Below are 18,464 nucleotides of genomic sequence, written 5' to 3' on the forward strand. Positions count from 1 at the left end.
CATGGACAGTGAGTGCAATGGGGTATCTTGGGTCATCTTCGTGATGGGGCAGTCAAGTAAACATAATGTTACTCATCTAATTGTATATTAATGACAGAAAGATAGATAAGTAAATAGATAAATGAATGAATGAACACATGAATAATTTCCCAAGGCCAGTTTCTTTCTTCCTTCTAGATTGTATGCCTTGTATTAGCATAATGCCTGGGACACAGTGAATGGCAGTTTCTTACCCGATTCATTTCTTTTATGTCAGCAGTTAGCAATGTGTATTTTAAGTATCTGCCTGTATGCCTTTCCCACAGACTGTTAGCTTGTTGAGGGTAGTCATCACAGCTTATTGCTTGTCTATCCTTAGTGTCTGTCCCATATTATTAGGGGCTTGAAAATTACATGTTTCAATTAGTGGCATGCCGCAGATGCTAGGAAAGAAGATAAGGGCTGCAAGTCTGTCTGCGGACTGCACTTTCCCTGCTCTAAGCGGAAGTGACGGCAAGGGTAGCGGAAGACGCGGCCTGCACAGTCCGCGTGGAAACCCACCCATCTCAGCCACCACGCTGGCGGTTGGGCCTCAGAATTCCGCAGGTGGGGAGGATAGTGGTGCAGGAAACCGAAAACCGATTTCTGTGCTCCTGGCATTCCACGTAGGCGGTACTTGCCTTTGACCCTTCGCTCCCTTGCTACATATCCAGGCTTCTGCTGCTACTAGTCCCGGGAAGATGGCTGCTGCTGTCGTGCTGCCTGTCGAGTGGATAAAGAACTGGGAGAAATCAGGGAGAGGCGAATTGTGAGTGTCCAGGTTGGAGGCGGGCGGGGGCTGGGGCGTCAACTACGCTCTCACCTGTGCTGGGAGGTTGGGAGAGGGGTGTCAGTGCTCCTTCCCCCATCGCACAACGGGCGAGGATGGTCGTATTGAAGTTTCGAACTCGGAGAGGAGCGGTGCTGGTCACCGCCGCTGACCTCCTTCCTTCCCTGGTCTCCTGAAATCCGTAAAAGGCTTTTCCCGCGACCCCCGAGGTGGCGCACAGAAGGGACAGTAGGCACAGGGCTCGCAACAGGGTTTATTATCTGCAAAGACAACAGTGGCTGCCTCAGAGCTGAAATGAGAGCAGCAGCTGGGTGGGGGCTCCCTGGCCTATATACTCTCTTGAGGAGGGGAAGTAGGTCAGGTGTTTTCTGAGAAGCATTGCCTTACAGGGAAATGGAAACTTAAGTTCGTTGGGGCTGTTTTTCTAAGTTAGTAGGGGCTGTTTTTCTTGGCAGCTGGCTCTCGGATGTGGGTGTTCTAATTACATTCCCACTTTTTATTCATGGTATTCTGAGTGGGAGTATTGGTAGTGGGAAAAATGGTCGACAATCGTCTTAGCTGCTTCTTGTGGGTTTAGGACAGAGGTTCTCTGCTGGTGTAAAGTTCTCTGTTGGTATGGAAAAAAAGAAAAGGAAAGAGGAGGGATGGTGTGTGAAGTCTGCACTCGAAGGTCTCTTAGCAATTGGAGGTGGCGCCCGTGTCTGAGTCTCTGTGCATCTGGTCTTCTTGAATCTTTAACCGTTTGTATTCTTGGATCAGCATTTGGTTGATGGTTTGATTGGTGATTTTAGAGATTTGAGTAAGGAGTAGGGCTCAGAGGCAGTTGAGGAAGCAGGGGTCTAGTAGGAGTAGGGCGCAAACAACTAGTAGGGGTGAGAGAAGAGGTAAGAGAAGATTTAGAAAATGGTCAGAAAAAGGCCATCTCGGGCTGCTATTGGGATTTCTTCTCTTATTAAGGAGTTCTTTTGAGAGGTTAGTTAGCCGCTGAAGATTGTATTCAATTTTACCTGATTGGTTAACATAGTAGCAGCACTCTTCTTTTAAGAAGAGGCATGTTCCGCCTTTTTCAGCAGTTAGGAGATCTAAGGCCCTCCTATTCTGTAGGGTAACTTCTGCTAGAGAGGAACGTTGGAGTTGGAGAGACTGAATTGGTTGAGCAGTGACTTTTACAGTAGTTGCTAGCTTGTTGGTGAGGTCTAAGAGGTCTTGAGTGAAACGGTGGGAGGATAATAACGACTGGGCTAGACTCCCTGATGCTAGCCCAGCAGCTGTGATAGCTGTGATGAGGCTCGCCCCAACTAATCCGACTCAGTGTCTGTGCATGACTGCTGCAGGGTTTTTGTGATGATAATTTTCCCTCTCACATTGGGGGGATTGACGTTGTGGAGGCCTACTGCTGCGATTTGGTCTGAGTGCCAGGATGTGGAGTTGTTAATGGTGAAGGTGACATTGGGTTGATTATTAGATGATAACAGGTGGATGGGATTTATTCCCCAGGCTCCGGATTGTTTTACAGTGGGGTAGCAGTAGTGGTATTTACAGCTCCACGAGGGGCACCCCACCCACCCGTTGGGATCACTTTTTCAGAAGGCGGAGTCTTGGTCTTCTGCGAAGCAGAGATACTTGGCAAAGACGTTGTGGGCAGAAAGAGGACAGCTATGGTCTATGCAGGTTTCGAGGGCATTAAAGGTTAGGGATATAGTTGGGCAGTTTGAGAGGACATTAGGAGGAATTTAGGAGTTGAATTTTTTCTCCATTGTGAAGTTTCCAGACTTCAAAGGTGTATACTGGCAAGGGGGTAAGTACAGTCTTTTGGGAGGTATGTGTGAATGAGAAGAGCGAGAAGGAGGGATGAGATTAGGCTACATGGCATCTTTCTTTCAGGATAGGAGGAGGCACAAGAGTGTTTATTCTTCGGCGATGGGTGCAAGAGGTGTGGAGAGGATCTTCTTGAGCTTGAGGATCAATGGTACAGTAGAGGTAATTGAATAATGGTCTGTGGGATGAGAATGGGGAGGATAGGAGTGGTAAGGTTTGACATGAGAGTTACGGAGCCAGTACGGAAAGTTGGCTAACTCTACTGCTGTGGGGGTTGTGAGTATGGCTTGGTAGGAGCCCTGCCATTTGGGGGTTAGGGGTTTATGTTTTTTATGAGGAGGGGAGATAAAAACTCTGTCGCCTATGTGATAGGTGTTCATGGAATGCTGCACTGGGGCAGGAGTGAGAAAGTTGGCACAAGACTAAAGGAGGTTTCTTTTAAGTTGGAGAAGAGGTGTCATGTAGTCAGGGGCAGTTGAGGTGCGGTTGGAAGGATTCCTGGAGGGAGGATTGGCCTTACATATAGGAGCTCGAAGGGAGATAGGAGGGTGGGTTTTTCTGATAAGCTACGTAATCTCAAGAGTGCGAGAGGAAGGAGTTGAATCCAGTCTAGGTGAAGTTCGAGGGATAGTTTGGTGAGTATACTCTTTAGATTCCTGTTTGTTCTTTCTACTTTTCCTGAGGATTGGGGTTGGGGGTGATATGGGATGTGGAAATGCCAGGGAATGCCAAGTGATTGGACTAGGGATTGGGTAATTTTGGAAATGAATTCAGGGCCATTGTCTGATTGTATGGATGTGGGAATGCTGAAACGAGGGATGATATCACTGAGGAGGAGCTTGGAGACAGTAGAGGCTTTCTTGCTGGTAGTGGGGAAAGCTTCAACCCAGCCGGTAAATGTGTCTACTAGGACTAGAAGGTATTTGTGTTTTTTTATCGAGGGCATGTGAGTAAAATCAATTTGCCAATCAGAGCCTGGCAGATGCCCTCAGGTTTGGTGGGAGGGAAAAGTGGGTTTGTGAGATGAGGTATTAGGACTGTTTTTTTGGCAAACTTCACAGGATGAGACGAGATGCTGTAGGAATTTGATATCGTTTGGTGAGAGGGGGATGAAAGGTTTCACGTACTGCTGAAGCATGTGTGCGTCTGCATGAAATAGTTTATGTGAGTGGGTCAAAAGGGATTGAGGTGTAGGGGTTGAAGAGGGGTATTTTTGGGAGTGGTGAAGAGGAGTTTTGCTGATGTTAGGGTTGCCTTTTTTGTTTCTTCATCAGCTTGGTTATTACCCAGAGATGGTGGATTGGTCTGTTTGGTGTGCTTTGCAATGGACTAGGCCTATAGCTTTTGGGAGCTGTGATGCTTTGAGAAGTGTGGTGATGTGAGGGCAGTTTGTGATTGAGGTCCCTTTTGTGGTAAGGAGGCCCCTCTCTTTCCAGATGGCAGCATGGGAGAGAAGAATGTGGAAGGCATACTTGGAGTCAGTGTAGATTGTAAGAGAAGAATTACTGGCAAGAGTAAAGGCTCTAGTTATAGCAATAAGTTCGGCTTGCTGGTTAGTTGTGTTGGAAGGAAGGGGTTGGGCCTCAGTAACTTCAGTGAGAGATACTACTGCATATCCTGCAATGTGGGTATGGTTATGGATAAAAGAGCTCCCGTCTGTGAACCAGGTGTAATGGGCTTGAGGGAGGGCTCCCTCCTGCAGATGTGCGGGGTGAGGGACTCACTTGCTTTGGTGTTGCGTACAAGAATGGGGAGTGTAAGGGGATGGGTGTTGTGTAGATAGAAGGTTGGCTAGATTGTGAGGGGGGCAGGTTTCAAATGTAAGAGAGGGATCTTCAGTGATGGATGTTTGAAGGGTTAGGATTCGGCAGGGGGGTAGCGTTTGAAGTCTTCTGTAAGTGAGAAGTTCTGTGAGGTGGTGTGGGGAATACATATGGGTGAAATCATTTGGTACTTGCCTTTCTCTGCCAGGCTTATTTCACTGAGCATAATACCCTCTATCTCCATGCATTTTGTTGCAAATGGTACAATTTGTTTTCTTTTTATGGCTGAATAATATTCCATTGTGTATATGTACCACATCTTTATCCATTCATCTACTGATGGACACTTTAGTTGCTTCCATTTCTTGGCTATTGTAAATAGTGCTGTGATAAACATAGGGGTGCATGTGTGTTTTTCAATCTGGGCTGCTGTATTCTTAGGGTAGATTCCTAGAGGTGCAATTCCTGGGTCAAATGGTATTTCTATTTTGAGCTTTTTGAGGAACCTCCATACTGCTTTCCACAATGGTTGAACTAATTTACATTCCCACCAACAGTGTAGGAGGGTTCCCCTTTCTTCACAACCTTGCCAACATGTGTTGTTGTTTGTCTTTTGGTTGGTGGTGATCCTTACTTGTGTGAGGTGATATCTCATTGTGCTTTAAATTTGCATTTTTCTGATAACTAGTGATGTGGAGCATCTTTTCATGTGTCTGTTGGCCATCTGAATTTCTTCTTTAGAGAACTGTCTATTCAGCTCCTCTGCCCATCTTTTAATTGGATTATTTGCTTTTTGTTTGTTGAGGTGTGTGGGCTCTTTATATATTTTGGATGTCAACCCTTTATCAGATCTGTCATTTATGAATATATTCTCCCACATACTGTAGGATGCCTGTTTGTTCTATTGATGGTGTCCTTTGCTGTACAAAAGCTTTTCAGTTTGATGTAGTCCCACTTGTTCATTTTTGCTTTTGTTTCCCTTTCCCAGGGAGATATGTTCATGAAGAAGTCGCTCATGTTTATGTCCAAGAGATTTTTGCCTATGTTTTTTTCTAAGAGTTTTATGGTTTCATGACTTACATTCAGTTCTTTGATCCATTTCGAATTTACTTCTGTGTATGGGGTTAGACAATGGTCCAGTTTCATTCTCTTACATGTAGCTGTCCAGTTTTGCCAGCAACAGATGTTGAAGAGGCTGTGATTTCCCCATTGAATGTCCATGACTAATAGGAGCATTCTTATTCAAGTATCTTGGTGTACACATCGTGTGTTTTGTTGGGTATATATTGAGGTGTACAATTACTGGGTTCTAGATTGTGATTAACTTCAGCTCTGGTGGATACTGTCAAACTATTTCAAAATATACTCCCATCAGCAGTGTATGACAGTTCACTTTGCTTCACATCCTGGCTAACATTTAATATTGTCAGACTTGAAATTTTTGGTCAATATGATATGTATGTAATGGTATTTTATTGGGGCTTATATTTTCAAGGGCATCTTGTTATATGTTATTGGTCATTTAGATTTCTGATTTCTTGTAAAAGGCCTCTTTATATCTTTTCCCCACTTTTTTATTGGATTGTTTGCATTTCTTACATTGATTTGTAGTTTTTATGTAGTCTGTATTTGTGCCCTTTGTCGGTTACATTGTGTGTGGCAAATATCTTATTCTTTGGCTAGCATTTCTGCTTTTATAATAGTGACTTTTGAAGAACAGAAGTTACTCATTTTAATGTGGCCCAGTTTATCAGTCTTTTGCAGTATGATTAGTACTCTTGTGTGTTTAGCAGTCTTTCCTCATTCCAATATTAGTGAATTTAATCCTTTTAAGATTTTCTGGAAACACATTATTTTGCTTTTCATTTTTAGGTTTTACCTAACTAGAGTTGATTTCACATCTGCTGGAAAGTGGGAGTGGCAATATATTGTTATTGATGTATATGAAGAAAGTCCAGCCTCACACTGATAGTTGTTGGCAGAAGGAATTTTAATACCCTTTTGAGATAATTGTAGATACCCTTCTTTGATACCATGTTAAAATTTGTCTTGTGATAGGTTCTTAATGGTTTGTTGTAATGCCAGATCCAAAACCACATCTGTGAACTTTGTGTACATTGTTAAATTTAAATGCATTTTTCTCTCTTCTACTTGGTGTCTCTTACCCATGCATTATTTTGCAACATCACTTATCAGTCCTTTGGAAAATATTGGTTCACTGAATGATGCAGCTCTTTCAAATACTGACACAATACATTGTATTACATTAAAAAAACACATTGTTTAGTAAAAGCATTGAACTAGTCAAGAAAGTTGTTACCACCTGGGAACAAATCCATGGCAGCAGATACAACTAATCAGGAAAGTTATTACTGTTCTGGGAACAAATCCATGGCAGCAGATACAAGTTTTCCAAAATTCTAATTTTTGTTTGAAACCTTACCCTTTATCATTGGCAACAAATACTCTCATTTGTTTTCCTTGAAGTTCTTTTTTGAGAAAATGTCTGCGAAAGATCCAAGTCTGAATAACCATAGTTTATCTGTTTTTTCTAGTAAAAATGGTATTCTGTGAAAGCAGCTAGTTCAGTTCACAATTCAAATATTGCATAAGTGATTTTCCTGGAGACAACAACAGTATTTTGGTGTGCAGCAGAAATGCTTTATGTACTTTCCATTTCATTACATAGAAATTAAAAATGTACTAAAAAGACGTTTTTTAGGGCTGAAGATTTAATAAAATTAATAATTTTTACTGCATTAAAGACATTTTCTTTTTTCTTTTTTCTTTTTTATTAAGATATCATTGATATACACTCTTATGAAGGTTTCACATGAAAAACAATGTGGTTACTACACACACCCATTTTATCAAGTCCCCCCACACCCCATTGAAGTCACTGTCCATCAGTGTAGTAAGATGCCACAGAGTCACTACTTGTCTTCTCTGTGCTACACTGAAAGACATTCTCTTTATTGTAGATAAAAACCCATAATAGATCAATTCTTAACAATTTTTTAAGTGAACAGTGTGGTATTGTTAATGAGTGCAGTGTTGTATTACAGACCTATAGATCTTTTTCATCTTTCATGACTGAAGCTTTATGCCCATTGAGCAACTCCCCCATTTCTCTTTCCCCTTACCCGCCTAGCAGCAACTGAAATTCTGCTTTTTGCTACTATGACTTTGAGTACTTTAGATACCTCATATAAGTAGAATCAGACAGTATTTATTGTCCAGTGACTGATTTCACCCAGTCTCTCAGGGCTCATCCATGTTTTGGTATATGACTGGGTTTCTTTCTTAATGACTGAATAATATTCCATCATATGTATAATCCACATTTTCATTATACATTTATCTGTTGATGGACATTTGGGTGGTTTTTACCTCTTGGCTACTATGAATAATGCTGCAGTGAACTTGGGAGTGTGAATACCTCTTTGAGATACTGATTTCAACTCTTATGAATGAATACCCAGAAGTGGGATTGCTGGATTGTATGTATGGTAGTTCTATTTTTAATCTTTTGAGTAGCTCCCATACTGTTTTCTGTAGTGGCTGCACCATCCATTTCACATTCCCACCAACAGTGCACAAGGATTCCAATGTCTGCACATCTTTCCCAATGCCTTTTTTTTAAGAATTCAATTTTTACAGCACTTTTAGGTTCACAGAAAAATTGAGAGGAAGGTACAGAAATTTCTTATTTACTCCTTGCCCACCCCCACATGTATAGCTTGCTCCATTATCAACATTCAGTACATTAGAATTGTGAACCTACATTGACACATTATAATCACCCAAAGTTCATAGTTTACCTTTTACTTCACTGTTAATGTTGTATATTATGTGGGTTTGGACAAATATCTAATGATGTGCATCCATCATTATAGTATCAGAGTATTTTCACTGCCCTAAAAATCCTCTGTGTTCTACCTATTCATCCCTTCTCTTACCTCCACCTCCTGGCAACCACTCATCTTTTTACTGTCTCCATAGTTTTGCCTCAGCCAGAATGCCATGTAGTTGGAAATATAAAATATGTAGCCTTTTCAGGTTGGCTTTTTTCACTTAGTAATATGTGTTTGAGATTACTCCGTGTCTTTTCATGACTTGATAGCTCATGTCTGTTTGGTGCTGAATAATATTGCATTGTGTGGATGTACCAGTTTGTTTATCTAATCACCTACTGAAGGACTTCTTGGTTATTTTCAAATTTTGGCAGTTATGTATGAAGCCGTCTTAAGGATTGGTGTGCAGGTTTTTCTGTAGACAGAAGTTTTCACCTCCTTTGGGTAAATACCAAGGAGTGGGATTGCCACATCCTGAAGTAGAGTATGTTTAGTTTAAGAAACCACCAAAATGTTTTCCAGTGTGGCTATACCACTTTCATTCCCTCTAGCAATAATTGAGAGTTCCTGTTGCACCACATCCTCACCAGCATTTGGTGTTGACAGTGTTCCAGTTTTGGCCATTCTACTAAGTGTATAGTGGTGTCTCGTTGTTTTAATTTACATTTCCCTAATGACATGTGGAGCATCTTTTCATATGCTTATTTGCCATTTGTGTGTTGATGAGGTGTCAAGGGCTTTGTCCATTTTGAAATTGGTTTGTCTTATTGTTGAGTTTTAAGGGTTCCTTTTATATTTTGAGGAACGGTCCTTTATTATGTGTTGTTACTGTTTTTAAAAAAAAATTTTTATAATGGCCATCCTTGCAAATGTGAAGTGATAAGTTATTGTGGTTTTGATTTGGATTTCTTTGATGTGGTGATGAACATCTTTTCTTATACCTATAGGCCATTAGTATGTCTTTTGATAAATGTTTATTCAACTCCTTTGCCAATTTTTAATGCTTTTTTTCTTGCTATTGAGTTGTAGATGTTCCTCATATATTTTGGATATCAACACCTTATCAGATGTATAGTTTGCAAATATTTTCTTCCATTCCATAGGTTGCCTTTTTATTCTGTTCATTGTTCCCTTTGCTGTGCACACAATTTTTAGTTTGATGCCCCACTTGTCTGTTTTTGCTTTTGTTGCATCTGCTTTTGGTGTCATAACCAAGAAGTCATTGACAAGACAAATGTCATGAACCTTTCTCCTTGTGCTTTTTTCCTAGGCATACAGTTTTAGGTCTTATGTTGATCTATTTAATCCATTTTGAGTTGATTTTTGTGTATGACATAAGTGTCCAATTTCATTCTTTTGCATGTGACTGTCCATAATGCTCTTCAACCTCTCTAGTGAATTTTTCAGTTCAGTTATTAACATTCTTTAGCTCCAAAATTTGTTTCATTCTTGTGTGTGTGTGTGTGTGTGTGTGTGTGTGTGTGTGTGTGTGTGTGTGTCTGGGTAGTCCTTTTGTTGAAATTCTCGTTTTGTTCATGTATCATTTTTCTGAGCTTGTTGAGCATCTTTATGATGATTAATTAAAATTCTTTATTGGATAATTCATATACCTCTATCTATAGAGTCAGTTTCTTCAGACTTATTTTGTTCCTTTTACTGGATCGTTTCCCCTGTTTCTATTATGTTCCTTGTAATTTTTTTTTTTTGAGAGGGCATCTCTCATATTTATTGATCAAATGGTTGTTAACAACAATAAAATTCTGTATAGGGGAGTCAATGCTCAATGCACAATCATTAATCCACCCCAAGCCTAAATCTCATCAGTCTCTAATCTTCTGAAGCATAACGAACAAGTTCTTACATGGTGAACAAATTCTTACATAGTGAATAAGTTCCTACATGGGGAACAGTACAAGGGCAGTCATCACAGAAACTTTCGGTTCTGATCATGCATTATGAACTATAAACAATCAGGTCAAATATGAATATTCGTTTGATTTTTATACTTGATTTATATGTGGATCCCACATTTCTCCTATTATTATTATTATTTTTAATAAAATGCTGAAGTCGTAGGTAGATGCAAGATAAAGGTAGAAAACATAGTTTAGTGTTGTAAGAGAGCAAATGTAGATGATCAGGTGTGTGCCTGTAGACTATGTGTTAATCCAAGCTAGAAAAGGGCAATAAAACGTCCACTTATGCAGAAGATTTCTCTCAAAACAGGGGGGTGAGGTTCTAAGCCTCATCTCTGTTGATCCCCAATTTCTCACCTGATGGCCCCCCTGCGACTGTGCCTGTCTTAGGTTGTTCCTCCCTTGAGGAATCTTACCCGTCTCTGGCTAACCAGTCATCTTCCGGGGCCATACAGGGAAATGTGAAGTTGGTAAGTGAGAGGGAAGCCTTATTGTTTGAAAAGGTTAGCTTTTTACTTCTTTGCATATTTATGCCCTGTGGCTTCTCGGCCCAGCATTTGTCTTGAGGTGTCTTTACCACTTGGAAGAATTATGATACTCGGTAAATTTGATATGAGGCACGAATTCTATTTAAGGGTTGTAATTAGGAAGGAAGAAGAAAAGCCATAGAAGTAGCAGGCAGAAGAAAACCTGGGAAGATTGATTATTTCCTTGACATATCTTCTTGTAGAGTAACTTCAGCATGGATAGGTTTTAAACTACTAATTAAATTGCGCACACACATGAATATAATAGGAGTATAGTTACATAACCAAAGCATACCTGTAATTACCATCCATCTCCAGTGAAACCAAGAAAACCAGTTAGGCACCTTAGGCATTTGTGAAAACTTATCTATGATATGGTGGATATTGTCCAACTGAACTTGTACAGTCTGAGAGAAATCAGACAAATTAAAACAACCCATTCCTGGGAATTGTTCACATCCCATATGTTCTTTTAACAGTAGATAGTCTGTAGTAGTAAGATTTTGGAGCGCTACAATTTGCACTTCTCCTAATTCTTGGTTGAGTTCCAACAGTATAGATCCAGCCAAATTTGTTGTTTTACTGTATGCACAGGCCAGCTTAGATATCTCCTTCTTCATTCCCATTGGCAAGTCCAGGAACCAGTGGGATGAGTGCATCTACAGCTGTAGCAGCGCCTGGATCTTTGTTGAGGTTTTTTGATGATCATCTTCTGGTCTGAGTCTTCCAGAGAGTGCTAATGTTGGAAGTTCTTCTTCATATCATATCTTAGTTCATTTTCTGGGTAGCCAAATTAGGCTTTGATCCTCTGTATAAACACAAACAGACCCTTTGCCCACACTTTGATATGCCCTTTATACCATTGTGTAGAACTCATTGGAGGTCACCACAGAGGAACTGCTTTTTTTTTTAAGAGAAAGGAATATTATCAGAAAAATGTACCTCCATAGCCAATCATCTGACACCCTTTTAGTGATTAAAATTAAGGAAATTTAAAGCATGCATTAATCGTTGATTTACAGTTAGTTTTATCCTATCAGGGAGTAATCCCCCTTTTCTTTCTTTCTTTCTTTCTTTTTTTTTTGTTATCATTAATCTACACTTAAATGAAGAATATTATGTTTACTAGGCTCTCCCCTATACCAGGTTCCCCCTGTAAACCCCTTTACAGTCACTGTCCATCAGCATAGCGAAATGTTGTAGAATCACCACTTGTCCTCTCTGTGTTGTACAGCCCTCCCCTTCCTCCCAACCCCCCCATTATGTGTGCTAATCTTAATACCCCCATTCTTCTTCCCTCCCCTTTATCCCTCCCTACCCACCCATCCTCCCCAGTCCCTTTCCCTTTGGTAACTGTTAGTCCATTCTTGGGTTCTGTGATTTTGCTGCTGTGTTGTTCCTTCAGGTTTTCCTTTGTTCTTATACTCCACAGATGAGAAAAATCATTTGGTATTTCACTTTCTCCCCTTGGCTCATTTCACTGAGCATAATACCATCCAGCTCCATCCATGTTGCTGCAAATGGTAGGATTTGCCCTCTTCTTATGGCTGAGTACTATTCCATTGTGTATATGTACCACGTCTTCTTTATCCATTCATCTACCGATGGACATTTAGGTTGCTTCCAATTCTTGGCTATTGTAAATAGTGCTGCGATAAACATAGGGGTACATCTGTCTTTCTCAAACTTGATTGCTGCATTCTCAGGGTAAATTCCTAGGAGTGGAATTCCTGGGTCAAATGGTAAGTCTGTTTTGAGCATTTTGATGAACCTCCATACTGCTTTCCACAATGGTTGAACTAATTTACATTCCCACCATCAGTGAAGGAGGGTTCCCCTTTCTCCACAGCCTCACCAACATTTGTTGTTTGTCTTTCGGATGGCTGCCATCCTTACTGGTGTGAGGTGATACCTCATTGTAGTTTTAATTTGCATTTCTCTGATAATTAGCGATGTGGAGCATCTTTACGTGTGTCTGTTGGCCATCTGTATTTCTTTATAGGAGAACTGTCTGTTCAGTTCCTCTGCCCATTTTTTAATTGGATTATTTGTTTTTTGTTTGTTGAGGCGTGTGAGCTCTTTATATATTTTGGATGTCAGGCCTTTATCGGATCTGTCATTTACAAATATATTCTCCCATACTGTAGGGTTCCTTTTTGTTCTATTGATGGTGTCTTTTGCTGTACAGAAGCTTTTCAGCTTAATATAGTCCCACTTGTTCATTTTTGCTGTTGTTTTCCTTGCCCAGGGAGATATGTTCAAGAAGAGGTCACTCATGTTTATGTCTAAGAGGTTTTTGCCTATGTTTTTTTCCAAGAGTTTAATGGTTTCATGACTTACATTCAGATCTTTGATCCATTTTGAATTTACTTTTGTATATGAGGTTAGACAATGGCCCAGTTTCATTCTCCTACATGTAGCTGTCCAGTTTTGCCAGCACCATCTGTTGAAGAGACTGTCATTTCACCATTGTATGTCCATGGCTCCTTTATCGAGTATTAATTCACCATATATGTTTGGGTTAATGTCTGGAGTCTCTAGTCTGTTCCACTGGTTGTTGGCTCTGTTCTTGTTCCAGTACCAAATTGTCTTGATTACTATGGCTTTATAATAGAGCTTGAAGTTGGGGAATGAGATTCCCCCCTACTTTATTCTTCTTTCTCAGGATTACTTTGGCTATTTGGGGTCTTTGGTGTTTCCATATGAATTTTTGAATTATTTGGTCCAGTTCATTGAAGAATGTTGCTGGTAGTTTGATAGGGATTGCATCAAATCTGTATATTGCTTTGGGCAGGATGGCCATTTTGACGAGATTAATTCTTCCTAGCCACGAGCATGGGATGAGTTTCCATTTGTTAATATCCCCTTTAATTTCTCTTATGAGTGACTTGTAGTTTTCAGAGTATAGGTCTTTCACTTTTTGGTTAGGTTTATTCCTAGGTATTTTATTCTTTTTGATGCAATTGTGAATGGAGTTGTTTTCCTGATTTCTTTTTCTATTGGTTCATTGTTAGTGTATAGGAAAGCCACAAATTTCTGTGTGTTAATTTTGTATCCTGCAACTTTGCTGTATTCCGATATCAGTTCTAGTAGTTTTGGGGTGGAGTCTTTAGGCTTTTTTATGTACAATATCATGTCATCTGCAAAGAGTGACAGTTTAACTTCTTCTTTATCAATCTGGAATCCTTGTATTTCTTTGTTTTTTCTGATTGCCGTGGCTTGGACATCCAGTACTATGTTAAATAACAGTAAGGAGAGTTGGCATCCCTGTCTAGTTCCCAATCTCAGAGGAAAAGCTTTCAGCTTCTCGCTGTTCAGTATAATGTTGGCTGTGGGTTTATCATATATGGCCTTTATTATGTTGAGGTACTTGCCCTCTATTCCCATTTTGCTGAGAGTTTTTATCATGAATGGATGTTGAATTTTGTCAAATGCTTTTTCAGCATCTATGGAGATGATCATGTGGTTTTTGTCTTTCTTTTTGTTGTGGTGTTGATGGAATTTCGAATGTTGTACCATCCTTGCATCCCTGGGATGAATCCCACTTGGTCATGGTGTATGATCCTTTTGAAGTATTTTTGAATTCGGTTTGCTAATATTTTTTTGAGTATTTTTGCATCTACGTTCATCAGGGATATTGGTCTGTAGTTTTCTTTTTTGGTGGGGTCTTTGCCTAGTTTTGGTATTAGGGTGATGTTGGCTTCATAGAATGAGTTTGAGAGTATTCTCTCCTCTTCTATTTTTTGGAAAACTTTACGGAGAATGGGTATTATGTCTTCCCTGTATGTCTGATAAAATTCCATGGTAAATCCATCTGGCCCGGGGGGTTTTGTTCTTGGGTAGTTTTTTGATTACCGCTTCAATTTCGTTGCTGGTAATTGGTCTGTTTAAATTTTCTGTTTCTTTCTGGTCAGTCTTGGAATGTTGTAATTTTCTAGGAAGTTGTCCATTTCTCCTAGGTTTCCCAGCTTGTTAGCCTATAGGTTTTCATAGTACTCTCTAATAATTCTTTGTATTTCTGTGGGATCTGTCATGAATTTTCCTTTCTCGTTTCTGATTCTGTTGATTTGTGTTGACTCTCTTTTCCTCTTAATAAGTCTGGCTAGAGGCTTATCTATTTTGTTTATTTTCTCGAGGAACCAGCTCTTGGTTTCATTGATTTTTGCTATTGTTTTATTCTTCTCCATTTTATTTATTTCTTCTCTGATCTTTATTATGTCCCTCCTTCTGCTGACCTTAGGCCTCATTTCTTCTTCTTTTTCTAATTTCGATAATTGTGACATTAGAGCATTCATTTGGGATTGTTCTTCCTTCTTTAAATATGTCTGGATTGCTATATACTTTCCTCTTAAGACTGCTTTTGCTGTGTCCCACAGAAGTTGGTGCTTTGTGTTGTTGTTGTCGTTTGTTTCCATATATTGCTAGATCTCCATTTTGATTTGGTCATTGATCCATTGATTATTTAGGAGCGTGTTGTTAGTCCTCCATGTGTTTGTGAGCCTTTTTGCTTTCTTTGTACAGTTTATTTCTAGTTTTATGCCTTTGTGGTCTGAAAAGTTGGTTGGTAGGATTTCAATCTTTTAGAATTTACTGAGGTTCTTTTTGTGGCCTAGTATGTGGTCTATTCTGGAGAATGTTCCATGTGCACTTGAGAAGAATGTGTATCCTGTTGCTTTTGGATGTAGAGTTCTGTAGATGTCTTTTAGGTCCATCTGTTCTAGTGTGTTGTTCAGTGCCTCTGTGTCCTTACTTATTTTCTGTCTGGTGGATCTGTCCTTTGGAGTGAGTGGTGTGTTGAAGTCACCTAAAATGAATGAATTGCATTCTATTTCCTCCTTTAGTTCTGTTAGTATTTGTTTCAGATATGTTGGTGCTCCTCTATTGGGTGCATATATATTTATAATGGTTATGTCCTCTTGTTGGACTGAGCCCTTTATCATTATGTAACGTCCTTCTTTATCTTTTGTTACTTTCTTTATTTTGAAGTCTGTTTTGTCTGATACTAGTATTGCAACACCTGCTTTTTTCTCTATGTTGTTTGCATGAAATATCTTTTTCCATCCCTTGACTTTAAGTCTGTGCATGTCTTTGGGTTTGAGGTGAGTCTCTTGTAAGCAGCATATGGATGGATCTTGCTTTTTTATCCATTCTATTACTCTGTGTCTTTTGATTGGTGCATTCAGTCCATTTACATTTAGGGTGGTTATTGAAAGATATGTACTTATTGCCATTGCAGGCTTTAAGTTTGTGGTTACCAAAGGTTCAGGGTTAGCTTCTTTACTATCTTACTGTCAAACTTAACTCGCTTGTTGAGCTATTATATACATGGTTTGATGATTCTTTATTTCTCTCCCTTCTTATTCCTCCTCCTCCCTTCTTCATATTTTGGGTGTTCTGTTCTGTGCTCTTTTTAGGAGTGCTCCGATCTAGAGCAGTCCCTGTAAGATGCGCTGAACAGGTGGTTTGTTGGAGGCAAATTCCCTCAACTTTTTCTCATCTGGGAATTGTTTAATACGTCCTTCATATTTAAATGATAATCGTGCTGGATACAGTAGTCTTGGTTCGAGGCCCTTCTGTTTCATTGCATTAAGTATATCATGCCATTCCCTTCAGGCCTGTAGGGTTTCTGTTGAGAAGTCTGATGATAGCCTAATGGGTTTTCCTTTGTAGGTGAGCTTTTTTTTCTCTCTGGCTGCCTTTAATACTTTGTCCTTTTTTTTGATCTTTGCTATTTTAATTATTATGTGTCTTGGTGTTGCCCTCCTTGGATCCCTTGTCATGGGAGTTCTGTGTACCTCTGTGGTCTGAGAGGCCATTTCATCCCCTAGTTTGGGGAGATTTTCAGCAATTATTTCTTCAAAGAACTTTCTATCCCTTTTTCTCTTTCTTCTTCTTCTGGTACCCCTATAATGCAGATATTGTTCCGTTTAGATTGGTCACTCAGCTCTCTTAGAATTCTTTCATTCCTGGAGATCCTTTTATCTCTCTCTGCATCAGCTTCTCTGCGTTCCTGTTCTCTGTTTTCTAGTCCATTAATGGTCTCTTGCATCTCATCCATTCTGTTTTGAAGTCCTTCCAGAGCTTGTTTTATTTCTGTATTCTCCTTCCTTAGTTCTTGCATATTTCTCTGCAAGTCCATCAGCATGGTTATACTTTTGTTTTGAATTCTTTTTCAGGTAGACTGGCTAAATCTATCTCCCCAGGTTCCTTCTCAGGGGAAGATGTAGCAGATGCCGAAGCTGTCTGGGTTATTCTTGTCTGGATCAAATTTTTTTGCCTTTTCATGTTGATAGGTGCTATTGACTGTCAGCTGGTAGGGCCAAATTTTCCACTTTCTCCTGGCCTTTCTTTACTGGGACACCTGTGACCCCTAGTGGCTTGTGTTGGGCAATTGCGTGTAGACTGGGTCTTTGTGTCTTGCCCGGCCGTATGGAGGAAGCTCCCTTGCTGAGGGCGTAGCCAGCCTTAGGCTGCTTCTCTGCTATCTCCTCGCCCCAGAGGGGTAATGGACAGGGGGCTGTTTGGCTATTTACCTCTGTGAGGGGTCTCATAGCTGTTGCCCAGGGGGTTAGTGCGCCTTCTTTTCCCTGGAATTTCCAGCTTCTGGACTGTGACCTGTGTTGTTCCCGTCCAGCTGTTGCATCCCTGTCTCTTTAAGACTTTCAAAAAGCACTCGCTTTTCTTTGTCACAGGGGCATCAGCTTTGGAACCCACTAAGAGGTCTTGCTGCCCTTTTTCCCTAGTTTCCAGCCCTCCACGCATGTACTGTGTCTGTGCTCTGGTGCATATGTCTAGGGCTGAGTGTTTAGCAGTCCTGGGCTCCCTCTCCCTCCCTGCTCCGACTCATCTCCTCCCGCTGGGAGCTGGGGTGAGGGGTGCTCAGGTCCCGCTAGGCCGGGGCTTGTATCTAACCCCTTTCACCAGGCGCTGGGCTCTCGCATGTGTGGATGTAGTCTGGCTGTTGTCCTGTCTTCTGGTCTCTCTTTTAGAATTAGTTTTATTTGTTGTATTTTCAAAAATATATATGTTTTTGGAAGGAGATTCCCACTGTCCTACTCACGCCACCATGTTGGCTCCGCCTCCTGTTCCTTGTAATTTTTTGTTGGTATCATTGCATTTGAAAAAACACTCCTCTCTTCCAGTCTTTACGTACTGGCTGAATACAGAGAAAGGCCTTTACTAGTCAGCCTGGCTGTAGATTGTGGGGGCTTCCCCAACCTTTACTCTGCGTCTGTCTTCTCTGTGCCTGTATATGTAGATTCCAAATCAGAGGGATTTTCCAGTTTTGTCTTCCTGTCCTAGAGGCTTGTACTCTCTTGCATCTTGTGTACCATGGGTCCTGTGAAGTACCACACTACCCAGCTCTTTTTTGTTCCTAGTGGCCCCCAGATAGCTAGAGTATGCCAGGTTCTGTTAGCACCCTAAGTCAGGCTAGATAAGAAACCAGCCCCACAGGCAGTCCCACAGAAAACTGAAATGTTGGACACAGCCACCAGTCTTCCCATTCTCCCATGAGGGAGAAGTTGCTGAGCTGTATTGGTCTGTTTGTTGTCCGTGGGTTCTCTGGATCTGTAGTTAACCACCCAGCTCCTTTTTCAGTTCTCGGTAGGCCCCAGGCACCTAGGGTGTGCCAGTTCTTGTCTGTGCTCCAAAAAGTGGAGAAAAAAGCTAGTCCCTCAGGCAGGCCCCACACTCCACTCCCCTCCCTGCCAAGTTTGAATGTTAGATGTAAAGTACAGTCTTCTTTCCCTCCCCAGGAGAATTTCAGAGGCCAGTTT

The 18,464-nt window shown here is 40.7% G+C and overlaps 1 protein-coding gene across 1 annotated transcript in view; it reads left to right on the plus strand.

The window, feature by feature from the left end:
• Positions 1-410: 410 nt before the first annotated feature.
• The window catches only part of LOC118923794 (THO complex subunit 2-like), a 126,642-nt gene continuing 108,588 nt past the window's right edge, over positions 411-18,464 (plus strand). Inside the window, 2 exon segments of the mRNA XM_057497498.1 lie at positions 411-644; positions 693-787. Coding sequence (XP_057353481.1) covers positions 411-644; positions 693-787 — 329 coding nt within the window.

Source organism: Manis pentadactyla, chromosome 2, assembly GCF_030020395.1.
Source record: "Manis pentadactyla isolate mManPen7 chromosome 2, mManPen7.hap1, whole genome shotgun sequence".
Taxonomy (NCBI): domain Eukaryota; kingdom Metazoa; phylum Chordata; class Mammalia; order Pholidota; family Manidae; genus Manis; species Manis pentadactyla.